The 16445-nt window shown below is 42.0% G+C and overlaps 1 protein-coding gene across 1 annotated transcript; it reads left to right on the top strand.

Annotated features, from left to right (window-relative positions):
- Nucleotides 1–6312: 6312 nt before the first annotated feature.
- On the top strand, nucleotides 6313–9949 carry LOC130687747 (uncharacterized). Its single transcript, XM_057510932.2, has 3 exons — nucleotides 6313–7150; nucleotides 7764–7902; nucleotides 9322–9949. Exons 1-3 carry the CDS (start codon nucleotides 6662–6664, stop codon nucleotides 9531–9533), a joined length of 840 nt encoding a protein of 279 aa, XP_057366915.1. The 5' UTR covers nucleotides 6313–6661; the 3' UTR covers nucleotides 9534–9949.
- Nucleotides 9950–16445: the final 6496 nt, after the last annotated feature.

The raw sequence follows: 16445 nt of genomic DNA, 5'->3' as shown, positions 1-16445 counted from the left end.
TTTTTAGGGAGGAAGGAAAAGAACATTGCGTGATTCAGTCGTGCAGTGTCTAAGACATTTGGTGCTCCCATACGCAGTGTTTCCAAAGTGCAACTATGATTCTATCAAAACTGTTTCTTTTTGAAGCCGAAATTCGATTAAGAACCAACTGTCTCTTCCAAATTTGAGTGAACATCGCTCAAAACTAGAAATTGTGTTATATCATTCGTGCTATCACAGTGTCGTCATATTGCGTAGTGTCGTTACATGTTTAGGGCGTTGCGTTAATCTCCCCGCCAAAGACTACGTGAGTGCACCCTTAGAATCTCACCAGAGATTCTCCATGGGTAACGGATTTTGTAAGAGAACGAGCAGTGTGTTCTTACATGAAACAGAATTTAATCATGTGAACTGAGATCTGATTTCGCGTGTAAGATGAAATTGAATTCCTTGAGGTCGTGATCTTTTACCGTTCCCGATGCATCGCCGTTGTCTGTCAGTTTGGTTTCCTTCCAATTTCATCAATGTAAACCTTGACGGATCGTTACGTTTCTTGAGGGATTTGGAAACAAATTTCTTTTGTCCCACGAGAAATCCTATTGTTCCAGTATCACGACACGCTAAATATGTTGATTAAATTATGAATCTGATGCTCACGATCTGAAACATTCAGCGTGGCACGATAAAAAAAAGGATGCCCTCACGATCGTATTGGTTGCGTTATTGATTTCGGTTTGTAGATTGGCTCTCATTTACATGCATGTATTTCTATTCTATTTTCAGGAAATGAACAAAAAAATTAAGAAAAACACTTCATTAAGCCGATGAAATGACACAACGTATTCTATCATCGATCTGCTCCGTCGATCAACGCAAATACGGAACAAAGTATGACGTAAGTTCTTTTAGTTTTATGATATTTAAAACCTTTCAGTTCTAATTCAACACATTTATTTGTATGGAAAACGTAATCCAATGATTGCGCGTGAGCTGAAAACATTTGAAAATCACCAACAACAATAACGTAGTCTGGAATTTGACTGATTGATCAATAAGTTCACCTTATTTTTCGGCCCCCTTTATTTCACATCATTTCATAGAGTGCGTATCATCATTAATTTTAATCCATTTTCCTCCGCCTTTTTTTCTTTTCTATATACTCGATATTCTCGAACAAGTATTCCCTCTTTGAAACCTTCCACCAAAATCTTTGAAATAATTTTGTTTTTCTTTTCACATTCTGAATTGTTATGTTGCAGAAGTTGCTGGGGTATATAGAGGATGGATCAAACCGGCGGCCGCGCTGAGTCACGCCGATCGTTTCTTTCTATATTCTTCATCAATAAATGAGAAGCTTCCGAAAACTCCCTCTAGATCCTAAAAAAAAGGGGCCATCGCACACCCTACTCTGCATCCTTCTCCCCTAAAATACATTTATGTCTACGACAGTAGAATGAGAAAAAGGGAGTCGGAAAAGAGAGAGAGGCAATCACGCATCGGGGTTTTTTGATAGTCGTACATGAATGGGGGCTCCTGCCCTACAACTCGCACATTTATATACTGTCATCTATACATATGCAACAAACCCAAGAGTAAAAAAGAAAAAAAAAAAAAGAGCGAAAAGAGGGATCACTCTTCGGGATCAATTCATGAGAGGGTGAATTTCTAGACCTTTTATCCTGTAGGCCCAGGAAATGCCACCCCTCTTTGCTGTATCATCGTGGGGTTTCCCCTGCGCGAATTGCGAAGGCTCTCCCTCCCTACACCCAACCGGTAAAAGAGAAAAAAAAATCGAAATGTACCTCTAGGGCCACATTTACTTGTAGACAGTCCGCCCTATGACGTTGCGAACAGCATCAAGGATTAGATCAACTACGCTGTCAATCTAATCGGATTGGCTCCATGTTGGCGATGGCATTTTCTGCTGCTTTGAACTCAATGGTACACAGAGATGGGTGTCACGCATCACGGAAGCGCCATCCTGCGCTTTCATTCCACCCTGTCGCTTGGTGATTTCAGTCCTCCCAATTTTCCCCAATAAATGGAAAGTCAATCAAATTCTGTAATCACGCCGATGCGTTTGATGCTGGAGCGCAAAATTTTCGGAACTATCATTTTGAATATCAGCTGCTCTTGCGACAGCGCCAATCAACTATGGCAGACTATGCGAGATGATGGAATTACAGCGCGGATTACACATCGAAATATCCATTTACCGCTTGTGTGGATGTCGTGTTATGTCTGGCTGTCTGCGATACAGTAATCCTGCCTGCAACTACAGTGTTCCAGGTTCATCATCCGGTTTGAATCAGTACACAATTCCTGGCGCGTGTTAAGGTTCCAAACTATCCCGGAGTTTGTTCCGGCAGCTGTACACAGCGACAGCTTTAAAATCATTCATTTCCTGTTGCAATGGACGTCGACTCCGCATTCGCACTGATGGATCGTCTTCTTTTTCCATGTTCTTTGATCCGATCATTTATCAAAAAGTCCAACTTGTCAAGATATATATATTTTTTTCCCTCGTCATTTTTGGTGTGCCCTATCCGATGGTCGTCATATTCATTCATCATTGTTGGGCATTGCGCGATATTATCTAAAGTGAGAGCGCGCACCCACAACTTTGTGTGTGTGTGTCCTGTTGTCCCTTAATCGGAGCGAAACCAATCGGAACCCCATGCCCGGCTCGCACCGCAAGAAACAAGCAGATGGTCATCATCACTACACTACCGTTTTTCGAGCACCGCACTACTCAACGATATGGAGCCTGACTAATGAAACGTTTTCATCTCTTGAAAAACCATCTCACGTCCACTTCTAACACTCTGCATTTGAAAAAAAAAAAAATAAAAAAAATAAGCGAGGGGAGGGGGGGGGGGGGGTATGTATAGTGAAAGGTGAAGCCATAACGAAACATATTAGAAAACAGAGAAAAGAGGGGGGATGTTATGTAATACTGATATATTTTAGGGGATGCAAACATTAAATAGGAAATGGAAAGAGAGGAAATGTATGGGGAACATTTTCATTTCTAGTATATTGTTTGGGTATCGCATACAGACGTATAGAAGAGAGGGGGGGGGGAGAAATAATGGCAAACGACTATGGTTCGAACAGCGGTGAGAATCATGAGACTTGCCATCAGTGACCGGGACTATTTAACGCATCAGCAGTCTTTCTCTTTACCCTCCTCCCCCTCTCTTCCCTTTTTTTTTTTTACACAAGTAATATTTCGAAAAGAGCGCCGTGAGTCACGCAACACATTTCGCCCACGACGCTGAAGGGACTCCCTCTGGAGATTTTTTTTCCTATAGAAATTCGACAGCGACACCCTTCGCCCATGATCTCCCCCGATGCAAACTTCTGTAATCTCCCACACACCCTCACTGTTGCCCTCACAATTACACGCAACCCCAGCTGTATATTGCATATTACACTTCTTATACCCCCCTTGGTTTGCTCGTAACCCCCTCTCGTTCATACATAACACTGTTCGGTTCTATTTATTTTTTTTTATTTATTCTGCTCTTCTTTTTCTTTTGCTCGTTCGTTTATGGGGACATTGGAACTGTTCATATGGTAATCACCTATCGGCTGTATCATTTTATGTGTGCTCTTCTTCATCCTATTTCGATGCATTTCTCTTCTGTGTTATCTTTTTTTATTCTTCAGTGAAAAAAAAAAGAATTTTTTTTAGATCGAATTCGAATGGAGTGACACTCGTATCTAAATCGAATCTAGAGAGACGAGTGGGTAAACAAAACTAAATTATTTTTACAACAACAACAACGCAAAAAGGAATGCCACCCTGGTTTAGCATCGTCGCTTACGTTATCCTTTTTAAAGCATTCTATTTTATTTATTTTTCTTTAAAGGCTACCAACGCGTAATGTTTACGTTCCATAACTTTGGCAGCCTTTCTCCAAGAATAGCGTCCAATAAGAAAAGGGCCAATACAGAAGTATCGTGTATAATACAAACCATCGGCAAAAGCAGACTTAGATGCATATCAGAAAATAAAAAAAAAGGGGTTGTAACGAACCCTCTCATTTTCCCAGTTGCTGCCAGTGTCTTTAACGCTCATTGATCTCGCAACTTCCTTTATTACTTGCAGATCAGCGATCCGTATTATACAATCTTCTACCCTCTCTTTCTATTGAGCCCCCCTCCCCTACCCTCCTTTCTATGCCATGTCAAAAGTTCTTGTGTTGTTACTTAACCGCACATCGACGTAAATAGCATTAAATGCTATTGAATCAACTAGAGCGGTTCAGATTTACAATGTAAACATTTTCGGTAATGTGTCGTCAAGAGAAAAGGTAAACCCAAATTATTAATGATAGCGCCTTATGGCGTTACAGTCCCCTGCCAAAGTGACAAATTTCCAGTAGCTTATTCTATTTTCTTTTACACCCTTCTCTCTCTGTACGGCTGTTGTTAGTATTTGAATACTAAATAGGGGGACACACTAGTTCACTTTGTCAACGTCTCTTCCTACACAATAGACGTCCGTCCTGTTTAAACGAAGTCTGTTGCAGCATTCGCGTCGAATTCAATTTCGCAAAGGCTAAACAATCAATTTTTAAGGCGCTACTGTTCAAACGAGATGTCTGAACCTTCTTGAATAAGTACATCAAACTCTTTTTCATGAATCACATTTTCAAGCCGACACAATACACCCGATGACCCTGTTGTGTGTTATAGGGCAAGTGGAATATCTTATAAAAATAGATTGGGTCATCAGATTGGCGAATGAAGGGAAAGGACTTCTCTCCGGATATGCGTGACAGGAGAGGGAGATCCTGTTGCACTTTTGGCCAGCCGCACAGGCACGTGACTGAACGCCGTTCGGCACACTGTTCATTATCAATAATACGGTCGCATGGAAGTCAAGCTTTTCTATTGTGCCGACAATCCATCTCTCTGCCCAAAACGTACACTATATATATGTGACGTAATCATACAGTATGTAAGGAAGGAGGGGGGGGGGGAGACCTATACATGTACACAGATGTAGAAATATTTCCGCACTGGATTGTATGTGTGACTCACACGGGATGCCGCCGTGTTGCGTCAGTTTTGGCCGTCATCATTGGGACCTATAATCCCTGCTCACGTATAGCCCTCAATGCTTATATTTGAGAGCGGTTAGGAGAAGAGGGGGCGCGAGTTAAAGAGTCAACCCACATGTGTACACTCCCCCCTCCATCTTTTATGTTAATCCTCCCGTAGGTTTTCCCCCGTATTCGCTTACATGGAGGCACGCATCACATATGTGTCGAGAAGTATGGAGCGCGCAAAAAAAAGCTCTAGCACAAACACATCGGGAAAACCCTCATATTTTGGGTATTTGCTTGACTTCTTGCTTGTGTAGTCCTCTCCCCCTGCTGCTCTTGTTATCATTTCCCTACTTTTACCGTGTTTACTCGTCGATACGATCGTGATGGACGTCTCCATCCATGACGGATCGAATGCCCTCATTCTTCGACCATAAGCCGATGCCACTCTTAAGTAGGATAGGGGAAGGGATACAAATAAAAATGAAAATAGCTTATCAAACCTATTTGGTGTACGTATACACAAATCAATTAATGGATATCGATTCCGCATTGTTAAACCGCATTAGAAACTGCCAAAATTTTTTCCATCAAGGCAACAAGTCATCCCGCATCGGCTACTGATATCCACCATGTTAACAAAAGACAATTGTTTTGTTTTGTTTGTTTTTTTTCGACAAAAAAAAAGATTATTCAATATTTTACTTTGACTCGCAAACAAGGTTGAACGAGGTAGCTTTGGAACGGCCGGGGGGGGGGGTCAACTGTCAACTGTCGTTTCAACACCTCTCGCCCCCCCTCCCGCCTTATCCCAGCCAAACGTCTATGGTATCGTATAACATTTCTGAAGATCAAACAGCAGAAAAAGAACGTCCTCGTTCCATTATTACACTCGGGGAAGGGAAGAGCAATACGTGCTACAGTCAACTTGGTTTTGAAACTGTCCCTGGCTTGTCAGCTGGTAATTAGCAAAGCAGGAACGCGCAAGAGAGATACTTAATATAATAACTGCAGGACTCCTGCCTTTTCCCATAGAATGCAAAATACGAAACAGAGACTGGAGAAAGTCTGGAACAGATGGTCTCTTTGACAAAAAAAAAGGGGCGTGCTAGGGCGGGACGATATCTTTCCCGCAGTGGCCCCTTGTCTCTATACACACACACACACACATATAGAGAAATGCATCGATCGTTGGTGTCTAGCAAAAAGGAGATCGAGCCGAGGGAGAACCAGCTGACCGCAGAAGCTTCTCCGAATGTGTTGGAAATGCACGCATGCGTTGCCCATCCGTGAACAAGAAAAGGATAAGGAGGAGAGTCACATGTTTTTTTTTTTTCTTTTTTATCCCTCCCTCCCTGTGTATGTGTGTGTGTGTTTGTTACAGTCGAAGAGGGTCGCCTCAAGACGTAGAGGACTGCTGCCTGTCAGTTTCGACTGCCTCTCCTAACCGAACGAACCTGTTCTCCGCGCGTTCCAGTTTCGTTTTGGATTATTTGGCTAACGTGCTCGTTCAAAATGCCAAACTGGATCGACTGAAAATATTGTAGAGACATTTGCGCTAATACTCTAAATTTGTATGAACATTTACGACCGGTCCACTCACAGCTGGAATTTGGCGTGCAAAAATGAAGAAAAGATCCAGCGTTGTGGCCATCAAGACGGTCACTTCACGGCCGGTTTTGTTTCTATGGACCATCGTTTCCATTTTGGTAGCGTTCCTCTGTTGCTGGTCGTATTCTCAGCCGGCTTGGACGCTGCGCTCGTCCAGCGAGATCGGATCGCTGGAACAGCATCCAATCACGTCTGCTCACATTGGTACAGTAACATCGGATGTGGGCCAAACGGCCACGACATCAGTCCGAAGAAGATTGGAGCGGGCCGTTTCCATTCAACTGCCGGCCGATGAGGTGCCGTTGATGTCCGAAGAGGACGTCAATGCCACAGCGTCGGACATGATAATGACACCCGGCCGGAGCGCAATACCGCTCGTCCACATCGGATTGTTCGGCATGTGCATCTACACTCAACATCAGCCGGAAAGGCGGCCCGAAAGCACCGTCACCTGTGTCGGTCATTCGGATTTGGATTACGAATGGCTCCCACCGGCTTGGCAGGTATTTGCATAAGCGTAGCTCATTTTGATTTATTTTCTTATTCTTGATCGATATGGTCATCCGTTATGTAAACATTACACATTAGTTTGCTTAATAATTTATTTCAGTGCGGTTTGTCTCCGTTCGCTTCGCTAGTTTGTTACGTCCTAACGATCAGTTTAACGAACCGCATCCAAGTGACAGCCATTTTTCTTTGGCTTCAAGACGGAACAAATTGCAGAAGACATATTTTTCATTGCGAGACCGACGTCAAATTGATTTGCATATTTAAATTTCAAAGGCAAAAAAAAAAATCAATAGGCACTTTGTGGCATCCAGTCAGGTGTGGCCGGTTTTAATAAGCGGGAAGAACAAGAGGCGAAGAAGAAAAAGCTTAACAATATTTTTCATTCGTTTCTACCGTTACTGTCCTTACAAAGTCCTGACAGCTCGTTAAGGTCGACTGTTGTACCCCCTGGCTGTTAAATTCATTTAAATGAGTCGCCCTGCCGGATGACGATGGTGCGTGCGGTGGGGTGCGGCCACACATACACACAAACCACCGGCCTTTTTCATTGTCCTCTCCCACTGACGTGAATTAATGTGCCTTCGCTTCATCTTTCTTTTGATTCAGGTGACTCGCGTTCTCTGCGGAGGTGGTTGCTTGATGCTACTGGCCTGCGCTGTCGGATCCGTGGCCGTCGCTTTCGTCCGTCATCATCACAGACAACAGGAGCTCATCAAAATCACGGCCGTCGTTCAATTAGCTGCCGGTAAGATTCCAGCCATTCAATTAGCTCGTCATTGAACCTCCCGTCCCGCGGGCAAAGGCGGCCTTTTGTAATCTGTCCGTTTGTCTTGCAACAATCACGACAAATACTCGTGAAAAAGGATTGTGTATAAGAATTTGATTGCTCGTATTGTCCGTTTCTCTATTTTCTCTCATTAGACATTCATTTATGCCATTCTATTTTGTAAAGAAAAGAAAAAAAAAGATAGGTGATGGAGTGCGGGAGGTTCGCTAGAATATAATGTGAGGGATGACAAAAACACAAGTAGCGATACATGATCTTGAGACGTTGGATAGAATAAGTGGCCGGAGTGTTACATACTCCCCCCCCCCTTTTATATATTTTTTTGTATTCCGAAAAAGACGAAGTTGGCAGTCATCCATCGGATGCTAGCGCGTGTCTTCGAGATGCGCGCTTGTAAAAAAAAAAAATAAAAAAAATAAAAGCCTTATATAGTTTACTGTCAAAAGGGTGTTGCAGACGAACCGAAACTGTGGCGGAAGACGGATCCGATCTTTCATCATTCATCAGAAGGGGAGGAAAAAGAAAAGGGGTGAGAAAGAAGTGTCGAGGGAAGTGCATCCCCCCGTTCTTCCCGAAAATGTTTCCTCTCTTTTCTTCTCTTCCCTTTTTTTTTTTTATTTTAGAGATATTTTTTTTCTTTAATCTTTCCGGGGTAGTAAACAATTCCAATTACCGATCAACAACGCCTTTGCTAAACAAAAAAAAAATGGACGGTTTTGCTGGAGCGTGAAAATTAAATTCCCGCGTTGATTATGATTCATCGTTTTGATAGGAGAACAGCACACACACACACAGATTTTTTTTTTTTAAAGCCTCTCGCTTTGCCGTCTTTTTGTTGATGTTTCTCTTTGGGTGGCTTTATAATGAGATGCATCCCGAGCTGTCAATAATAATAAAAATAAAAACATGCTGCGGCTTTTTTTTTTTTACTCGGTTGAACAGCGGGCGACGAAAGAGCCGCTCCGACCCAGGGCCTGTCATCTGTACACACACACACACACACACACACACGAACAACAGCCTACTATATGTGCGTGTACGCACCGTTCTATTTATTCACGTGTGTGTGTGTGGTGTCGGCGGTTATGTGCCCCTCTAAAACGCTCTTTAGTTGGTTGTTGGCCTTTACTTTCTTTTTCAAAATAGATGACGCTGATAGACATAGAAAAAAGAAAGTTAAAAACGGTACAAGTACACCACTTTGAATGCATTATGAAAAGGGTTCACCGCACTTCGTGATGGATGAACTCAACACTTTCAAAACATCCCGTGTGGGGGGAGAAAAAGAAAGCGAAACCCTTATCATTTGAAATTGGCTTATTTATTTTTACAGGACTTGAGTAAATCATTTTTATTTCTTTGTATTTTATCTTTCAGCTTCGGTGATGTTGCTGGGATTGTGTTTCTACCCATTCGGATTGCGTTCGGAGAATTTGCACCATTTCTGCGACGAACGTTGCCAACCAGGCTGGTCATCTCTAGTTGCAGGGTTGTCCAGTGCAGCCGCTTTCCTCTGTCCGGTTCTGGCCACCCTTGTTTCCAACCCGATCTACGACCTCAACCCTTGGGAGGCTTATCTCCTGCTCTGAAGCCAAACAAAATACGTACGTCTGCTGTATACACACACAGCAGGCGCAGTCAGCCAAACAATCTTTAGATAATAGAGAAAACGATGTGCCACTGAAAACATTTTTTTCTTCTTCATTTTTGTAACATAAATTACAACGTCAAAGGAAAAATGAAGAGATTTCTCTTGTATAAATGAAATGTCGATACAGTAAACGAAAAAAAAAACGGTGACGAGAGGGAAAATCAAAGTCAAAAGTGATGAGCAAAAATGTGCGTGCGTGTGAGCGTGTGATGTCGGGAATGCAGTTAGCGTTGGTGTAGAATGTCGCCCCGTGTTATTTCCGTGTGTGATGTGATTGTCCATCAATCGGTGGTCTAAAAATAGGACGGACCCAAAGATAAAATACAAATACACTGATGTCAGATTCTTATACAACCGTGTCTCTTTATTGTTTAGATAATCCATTTCAGAAAAGAATGCCTTCGTCTCTAACGTTAAAAAGAACTACTTTCAAGAGATGATATTGTCTTTTGTTTTTCCTGTTTGTTTTTCCTTGTGTCCTCGTGCTGATGGTTTTTGATGGATCTGTGAGAAAATAACAAGCTGATAAGACGAATAAGAAAACACATATACACACGGCGATTCTTTATATATATATATATATATATAAAGGGGGATGGTTGCAGGAACCTTTTTGCGTCGCTGCCAAAACATCCGGAACCCGCCGTCCTACCGCTCCGGACGTTTGGGTGCCTTTTCCGTTCGGATTGAGTGACTCTTTTTTTTTTTTTTGTTCTTCTTCTTCTTCTCCGGAGGGTGTATTGAGTCACTTCTGCCTTTAGTCCGTGCGCGTATATACACGTCTGTACACGACAGCGGAAATTGCAACTGCCAACTGTTTCCATTCTCTGCTTCCGTAGCCCGACCGCACAAATCCCCATCGCAAAAAAAAAAAAGGAAAGGAAATCAAAGCAGAAAAAAGGGACAATCCCCTTTAAAAAAATACATTCGTTCTGATGTGACGCTTTTCCTCTTGGATGTAACTGTTAAGACGCACGTCATGTTAGAAGGGAATAAAGCCTTCTGGTTGTAAAACGACAGCCCTGTCCGACATTATTATTATTACATACGTACACACACACACACACCACATTGCAAAAGACCTCCCTTAAAGTTTCTCGTAAGGCTGTTGGATGGAAATGTAAACGAGGATCTTGTTCATCTCCCCTCACCTTCACCACCTTCCAGGGCCATCTCCAACTATAAAGTAACGAAAACAAACGACACCACATGGCGCTACTGTTTACATCGTCGACAATGTTACAAGGATCAACTTACACCAGACTCGCCCTCTCCGTTTGCTATGTAACTTTGTTACAGTAAAAAAAAAAATTGTTTCAAATTGAATTCAAGTTGATGGAAAATTGTTTATTCGAGTTAAGACAGCAAGAAGATAACTGATGCGTTGCTAGTGTTGCCTTTGAAAAATAGGGGGAGAGATGAGATCACAATCAATTAGCATATAGCGGATGTGTACATGGGCTGGCCCCATCTTTAATTCATGTAAACTATATACTCTTACAGTAGAGCAATGGCGGACCGGATTTAGAGGGACGAGAAAGGGGGAAAAGAAAGTGAGGGGAAAAATTGTAAAACAAAAGAACGACAGAAGAGAGGAGGAGTTCGGGGACAATAACGGGTGACAAACTCGGTCCATAAAATGCATCAGAGGGATTACGACAAGACTTAAGAGGACGAGGAACAATGACCGCACAGACGAGCTATACTGGCCTGACACCGTCACAAAGCCTTCGTCTTCTTGAACATCATACGAGAACACGACCGAAAGCTCTAAACAGATGAAGGCAAAAGACTATTTAAGACTTTTCCTTCCCCACATAGAGGAGCTTATTAATCCGCTATACTGATAAATCCCACTCTTTTTCTTCCGACTTCCTATAACAGAATCGCAATCAATAGTTGAGCGCAGCCTTTTTTTTTATCTTTTTTCAAATACAATCTCTTTCCATTTTCTTTTTCTTTTTTCACAGCGGTGCGGAAGAAATATCCGATCGATCCTATAGTCGGAAGAAAAAAAATATATGTATAGATATTTGATGGCAAACGCATCGTCAAGATGGGCCAGCGCCTCTGTATATTGACGAAATTTAGTAGCTGGAAAAAGAAAAAAAAAACGCACGTCATGGAAGAGAATTCTTTCCCCCCCTTTTCTCGAACTCGGTCGTCATCGAGATCGTTTCTCTTCTCTGTACACCCCTCTTTTGGTAGGCTAAAAAATAAGACGAAGTCAAAAGTCTATCGAGTGGAAAGAGAATAAGAGAGACATAGAGACCCAATAAAAGGGCTGATCGACCTCTTCATCCCTCGTCTCTCTCACGACGGAAGTCATCTCCAAGTTAAATCGACTTTCGACCCGGATTTATGGACATCCGCCTTTTTTTTTTTTCTTTCGTTTCACCAGAGGGGGATGGGCCTCTCTAAGTTGTTGTTGAAAATATTTAAACAACACCGTCGTCTCATGAAATGCTCCTCCGCACGTCATGTCATTTATTTTGGGTTCTAATTAGTCTGACCGAGTCAACTATGCCTATCATAATTCACCATCATTACGCAATGTGATGGATTGCCCTCACGGGATTGATCATTAGCGTGACGATATACCTCCGACAAACACTCAATCCCACCACGTGCCCGTCATCTCCTCCGGCCTCTGTTTTCTCTCATCTTCTTTTTTTTCTCTCTGAGTCTATATATTTTTTTTTCGAATGATGTGCATATTTCATCCGCAGAAAATAGAGAGTCCCCTGCACTGTGATGACGATGTTAGCTATCCACCCCTCCTTCGGTCCAGCTTTTCTGCTCAAGTTTCGTTCTCCAGTTTCCTCGTTGTCTCCTTGTCTCTAGCCTTCGTTAACGACGACGTCCGGAAGCAGGGCCGTAGAAACTATACATGGGAAAGGAGGAAGTTTGCAAGAAGTTGCAGGATGTTTCTTCAGAGCTCGGCCTTATCCACTATACACCAAACACCATACTTCGATACCTACGCTGCTCCTCTTGGTATAACTTAACAATACAATCATGCACAAATGTACGCATAAGACGTCTTTTTCTGTTTTCATCATTCAGCATTTTTTTTTCCCTTTTACTTTAAAAAGGATAAAGAACTATCGAGTTTTTCGAACGGACTGGTCCGATCGTTTGGGATCTCCCCCTGAAGCGGAAATGAATGATCCTTTCACCGTTCGTACTAACCATTTGTCATTAGGATATCCGACATGGGCAATCGCAACGACGTTGTTCGTTCCACATCAGTTATTGTGCTCGGAGCATCAAGAATCATCGCCTGCAGGTACACCCACAATTCAATAGCTTTCTTATGTATACATGTAATGTGTGCCTTTGACCCAATCCTTATGTATAACGTATTTAAAATCAAATTAAAGTTAATCTCGGTAAAAAAATGTCGTATAGGAATGAACACGTTCAATCTGACATACGGTATAGAGAAGCTATTGAAATTGACGTCTTTGATCTATGCTGTCTCCTCTTAGCTCAATTTCCTTTTGTGTAAACATTGGGGAAAGAGAGTTTAACGACTCTGTTTATCTCTTGACCGTCGTAAATTTTCGCCAAATGAAGCTGTTTGCTGACTTTATGACGTATACACATAAAGGGGACGAAATGGTAGGCAATTCTCTTTTCCTTTCTTTTTTTAAACTGCTCATCTCGGCACACGTCATGTCCGTTCGAAATGTCTTTAGTTTGAAAACCTATATTCTTTTTTTTTCTTTATTCTGGTCATATGCCGGATCGATTTTTTCTTTTGTCTGCGTTCAGACACTTCCGTCGTGACAAAAGAGATAATTCCAAACAGGATGAACTTTACCATTTTCTGGTGCAACTCGCAGTGCTCAATCCGAGGCCATAGTAATGACACCTGCCAATCTTCACCATAAAAAAAACACCGGTTAGTTCATGGTCCGTGCTCACTTCCTCCCTCATTTCCTTTTCACGCAACACGCACGCTTAGCTTACCCATTGATAGATGACGTTTACAGCTTTAAAAACAAGCAAAACAGAACCAATGTAAATGAGTTTTAAATGAAACACTGAGTATTTTGAATATGTAATTTATTATTATTCATTTTCCAAAAATCCAACCCAACATTTTACGGTGCCATATTTTTATCATTGCCATAGAAGATGTAACCGCATATTATCCAAAGGTGTGTTCCGTACTTTCATTAGAGTAACGAGAAATTTACCAACGTCCCTTGCTCCAGATAAACGTTTATACACTTTGAAAAAATTGGAAAAAAAATTCCTGAGTGAAATTTGAACCGTTGCTCGATGACAAACTATGGATTATGATATTGACATAAGCCTGATGGACGTCCTTTACTTTTCTCAGCTGCCATATGGCCCCACTGCATTTCACCGTTCATAGCAATACGTAAAGATAGCAATACAATTATCGTATCAGTGATTTGGCCATATGGCAACGTCTAATTTGCAAGATGAGTTGTCATTTGTGTGTATGTGTTGTCATTACACGTCATACGAAAAGTTCGTCTGTCAATCCCTGTTTAATGTGCAGTTATCGTCTTCTCTTAATATAATTGTTTGACCGATGGCTTTGTCGGAAATGGCATGTTATAGCATTATCTATTTCGTGCTGCGAGTTTAGTTGCCAGGTGAGTTTAAATCGACTTACAACAGTGATGAAACATGTACAACTGGGGATCAAGGACAGCCCAGACGTTAAGTCGATTGGAGTAGAAAATGAAAAAGGAAATTAACAAGGATGATGATGCGTTTCGTGCCTTAAATAAGCCATGGCCATTTCGTAAGTTGGAGGAAGATCGTCCTCTTTTCTCGTCCTGAACAGAATGTTCGATAAATCTGATACTTGTTGCAGGTCAATCGATGTGACGTCATGTCCGTTGCTGTCGTGACCGTGACCACCATTTTGCGTCGTTCCTGTTGCGGAGAAAGAAAAGAGGTCAGTGAATTATCTTTTACGTTAAGCTTCATTTTGGACAGTACCATGGCTCGAATTAGCTGTTGCAATCTTCTGGTCTTTGGCACGACAATCACACCTAACGAACATCACTACGAAAAGGATGCTCAGTACTAGAAACACGGCTATGGGGACAACGATGTCAATTATGGCATTTTCCATTGAATTTTAATCGGTTGCACGGTTCCACTTGATTGTACGTGAATGGAACGTGGTTTTGGGAATGAAGAGGTACGTTATATTCGGAGAAAGCGGACAAAGTGATCGACTTCTAGGCCGGCAAGGCATTTTTGTACCTGTCTTCGTAGGTTTATATAGTTTGAGAGGACCACCTTACCGGTTACGAGGGATAGCATTTAATCGAGTTTTTATTCATTAGAAAACATACTAATATCCAATTAAGAAGCAACGAGCATCTTGCATACGTGTCGCACGTTTTTAAAATGTCTCAAATGGAACAAAAAAGCTCTGAAAAATCCGACTGCACATTTTAATCGTTTCAATTTTATTTTACGACCGTTGAAGTATACCTGTCCGGAATTGACAATCACTGAAAGATGAAGAATAATTGCCGCCGTCTTTCTCTGTTAAATATCCTACCCGCGATATCTCCGTGTCAAGCCGTCATTACACGTTCGTAAAGGACGGGACGCGGTTTCCGGGTTACCCTTTCTTACATCGCAAACTTTCGTCCCGAATTGAAGTATGCGCATTGCGTCCACCAGTGTTGTGATGTTCTTTTTTTTCCATCTTATTATACAATCGGCGAAGTCAACCTCATGAAAAATACTGGTATAGAGAAATAATTTCGTAGAACACAACAGGTATATCGCACTGTTATCGGTTGAAGGTATAACGAGGTTGGCAGACCAGTTTGCACTGGTTATTCACGTTGGCCAAAACGTGATCGTCATCACGTCCGCAAAAATCATATTGTTTTAATGACAGTTTAGCTCTTCAGGGCAGTGTAGCCTATACGCTCCGTGATCTGAAATGGGTTGCAATCGCAATCGGGAAAGCGATGTTGACAGACATACGAATGGGACACAATCCAGCTATAGGAGTGACTAAGCATTTCCCATGATTTTACGACCAATTTCTTAGTAACCATCCAACGAAAGAGCGTGGAATAAAACGATCCGAAGATAACCGTTAATCATACCAATCAGCTGCTTGCTACACGTTTCAAGCCCACAGCTCCTTACGACTTACTTTCTGTGTTTATGTTATGGGCCGACATCACGTTGGTGATAACAAACGGGAATAAAACAATTTGTTCCTCTTTCCGAAATCAATGACCCCATAACGCAACGCTGACATCTTTCCGGTCGTTTTAAAAGTGAGCGTGCGTGTATTTAGCGATTACACTAATCAGTTCTATGCATTTCGATTATTTACAGAACATCAGATTTTTTTTTTTTTTTTTTTTTTTTTTTACAACCTACAAATGATTAGCCGGGTCTTCTAGAGGAGCAATATTAATAGCATCATCGTAACTAGGCGGAGGTAATTCGTCCCATTTGTATTCCGGGGGAGGTGCGTTGTTCGTTCTTGTTTCTTCTAGTGTTATGACGAAGACGTTGCTATTAGCGGAAGCAGTTTGTGAGCGCCTTCCCGAACGACCACCACCTTGTTGCTGATTGCGAGACGGAGTGGACGTCAAGGCGTTTTCCGCATCCTGACGGAGTTTGCCACGTCGGTTGCACGCACAACATAGAATGGTAAGCATCAACAGACTGAAAACTATGGCTATCACTATAATCTCAACGGGAGGCATATTTAAAGTGTGGTATAACCTGAAAAGGAAAAAATGTTATGCAAATTATTCCGCATTACGTTTAGTTGGCACGTTTCCCTGCTATGACATAACCAATATTTTTTCACGATCGC

The sequence above is a fragment of the Daphnia carinata genome, chromosome 4, assembly GCF_022539665.2.
Source record: "Daphnia carinata strain CSIRO-1 chromosome 4, CSIRO_AGI_Dcar_HiC_V3, whole genome shotgun sequence".
Taxonomy (NCBI): Eukaryota; Metazoa; Arthropoda; class Branchiopoda; order Diplostraca; family Daphniidae; genus Daphnia; species Daphnia carinata.
This window is presented reverse-complemented; position numbering and strand designations above follow the sequence as displayed.